Raw genomic sequence first — 2,539 nt, 5'->3', positions numbered from 1 at the left:
CGCTGTCCCCGCAGCGCTGTCCCCCCAGGACACTGTCCCGCAGCGCTGTCCCCCAGGGCTGTCCCGCAGGACACTGTCCCCGCAGCGCTGTCCCCTGCCCCGCGGTGGCTCCGCGGCGCCCGGCACTGCTCGGGACCTTGGCCCCGTTCCCGGCGCGGGGCTGTAAACCCGGGCCCGGCCGCCAGCGCCCGGGGAAAGGTCGGTGCGAGCGGGCGCGGCCGGGACGGAGCGGGGCCGCCGGGCCCTGCTCCGCTCCCCGGGCCGCCGCCCCCCGGTCGTGGCTGCCGCTGGGGGGGGTCGCGGGTAGAGCCCGGGGGGTCCAACGGGAGCGGGAGCTCCGCGACTCACCTCGCTCGGCGGCGGCTCCCGGAGTGGCTGCGGATGGGGCTGCCCCGGAGCGTCGGCCCGGCCCGACCCACGGCCGGCCCGACCCACGGCTCGGCCCAGCCCCACGGCTCAGCCCAGCCCCACGGCCCGGCCCGACCCACGGCTCGGCCCGACCCACGGCCCGGCCCGACCCACGGCTCGGCCCAGCCCCACGGCTCGGCCCGACCCACGGCCCGGCCCAGCCCCACGGCTCAGCCCAGCCCCACGGCCCGGCCCGACCCACGGCCCGGCCCAGCCCCACAGCCCGGCCCCACAGCCCAGCCCTGGGCAAGGGCCGCCCCGCTGGCACGCGGGGACCCCGTGGGTGCCCACGAGGGATGCGGAGCTGCCGCCCACGCTGGGGGGCTCCGCTTGGCCAGACGCCCCCCCATTTATTGCAGCAAGGAGGGGGCCCAGCTCGTGGCCTGGGCAACCTAGGGGCTTCCTTGCACGGAACAGGATAGGGGGGCACCGGCCCACGTGGAGAGACCCCCCGAGCGGCCACTGCTGCCCCCCAGCTCCCCCCGGAGCCGCCCTCGAGGCCTCCTCGGCTACAAATTGCATCTTTATTAAAAAAAATAATCATCTCTGAGCTGCATTAAAGCGTGGGGAGCAAAGGGGGCGCAAAGCCCCGCGGGGGGGAGCAGCCGGGCACAGAGACCCCTGGCCCTGGCACCGCAGGGACAGCCAGAGGAGGAGGAAGAGGAGGAGGTGATTGGGGAGGGGGGCGCGAAGGCTGCGGGGGGGTAGGTTTATGGCGAGCAAGTTGCATAGATGGGGGTCCCCTCCCTGCTTGTGGGAAAGGGGGCCGTGGGCAGCCCCCAACAGGGGCAGGGGGGCAGCAAATGCAATTGGGGCTCATGGCTCTGCCCCCCGACGACGTGTGGGGAGGGAAACGGGGGGGACGGCCCCCACAAGTGCAGGGGGGCACAGGAGGGTACATGGGGGCCAGCAGCCCTGGGGGGGTTGGATCCACGCAGCCCCCCCCCGGTCTTTGGTCGGCGCCGGCACCAGGAGCGCCGGCTCCGCGGGCGCCCGGGTCCAAAGTCCCGGCCCTGGGTGGCACCCGGCGCTCGGGTGACACTCAAGTGGCACCACGGAAGCGAGGGCGCCCGGAGCCCTCGGGCGCTCCCATGGGAGCCCGGCGGGAAGCGCCCGGGGGGGGGCCACGGATGGGGCCCCTCCCAGCCGGGGCACCCGCCCTCAATCAGTGTCCATGGGATTGCAGGACAGGGGGAAACTCCCGGGATGCCTCCTGGAGAACTCCTCCTCCTCCTCGTCCTCCTCCTCCTCATCATCATCTTCATCCTCAAAGAGCTGCTCCTCGAGGAAGACGCTGCCCAGGCCGTATTCCCGCTCATGCACAGAGACCTCGTTGGGGGTGAGGTGTGGGGCGCCCCCCACAAAATCCGCGAACCTGCGGAGCGGCCACAGAGCGGCACGTGGGGAGCCGGTGCCGGGAGCCGGTGCCGGGGAGCGGGAATTACCTCTTGGGAGCCCGGATGCGGGAGACGGTGGCCCAGGCGGAGAAGCCGGCGCTGCGGCAGTGGCGCCGCAGCTCCTCGAGCGCCCGCCGCGTCTCCGCCTCGCCCTGCGCCCGGTACTGCTCGGCCGTGAGGAGCCGCGGGGCGCCCGGCGGCCGCGCGGGGCCCTGCGCCCTCCTGCGGGGACAAGGGCGCCCGTCAGGGACCCCCGGGGGGGTCGGAGCCCAACGGCGCCCGTCAGGGACCCCCGGACCCCAACGGTTCTGGTTACGGACCCCAATGGCGCCCGTCAGGGACCCCCGGGCCCCAACGGCGCCCGTCAGGGACCCCGGAGGGGTTCGGAGCCCCCCGGGGGGCTGGGGACACAGGGACCCGCGGGGAGGAGCCCAGGAGCCACCCGCATCCTCCAGACGCCCATCCCACCCCGGCTTCCCCCCATCTCCCCAGTTTGTCCCTACGGAGCCGCTCCCAAGGGGATCCCATTCCCGGGAGGAGTAGTTTGTCCCTATGGATCCAGTCCCAGGAGGAGCAGTTTCTCCCTATCGATTCACTCCCAAGGGAATCCCAGCCCTGAGAGGAGCAGTTTGTCCCTATGGAGCCGCTCCCAAGGGGATCCCATTCCCGGGAGGAGCAGTTTCTCCCTATCGATTCACTCCCAAGGGAATCCCTGGGAAAAGCAGTTTGTCCCT

General features: G+C 73.0%; 1 protein-coding gene across 4 annotated transcripts in view; it reads right to left on the bottom strand.

Moving 5' to 3' along the window:
• Positions 1–1,063: 1,063 nt before the first annotated feature.
• NEMP1 (nuclear envelope integral membrane protein 1) overlaps positions 1,064–2,539 on the bottom strand; it is a 3,939-nt gene continuing 2,463 nt past the window's right edge. For all 4 annotated transcript variants that reach the window (XM_026049895.1, XM_026049898.1, XM_026049896.1 and 1 more), the window contains 2 exons: positions 1,854–2,027; positions 1,064–1,783 (listed from right to left, as the gene is read on the bottom strand). In XM_026049895.1, the coding sequence (XP_025905680.1) occupies positions 1,570–1,783; positions 1,854–2,027 (388 nt within the window). In that variant the 3' untranslated portion in view covers positions 1,064–1,569. The remainder of the gene's footprint in view (positions 1,784–1,853; positions 2,028–2,539) is intronic.

The sequence above is a fragment of the Nothoprocta perdicaria genome, unplaced genomic scaffold (assembly GCF_003342845.1).
Source record: "Nothoprocta perdicaria isolate Ctin4 unplaced genomic scaffold, notPer1 scaffold_627, whole genome shotgun sequence".
NCBI lineage: Eukaryota > Metazoa > Chordata > Aves > Tinamiformes > Tinamidae > Nothoprocta > Nothoprocta perdicaria.
The sequence above is the reverse complement of the archived record's forward strand: the minus strand, read 5'-3'. Positions and strand labels throughout refer to the sequence as shown.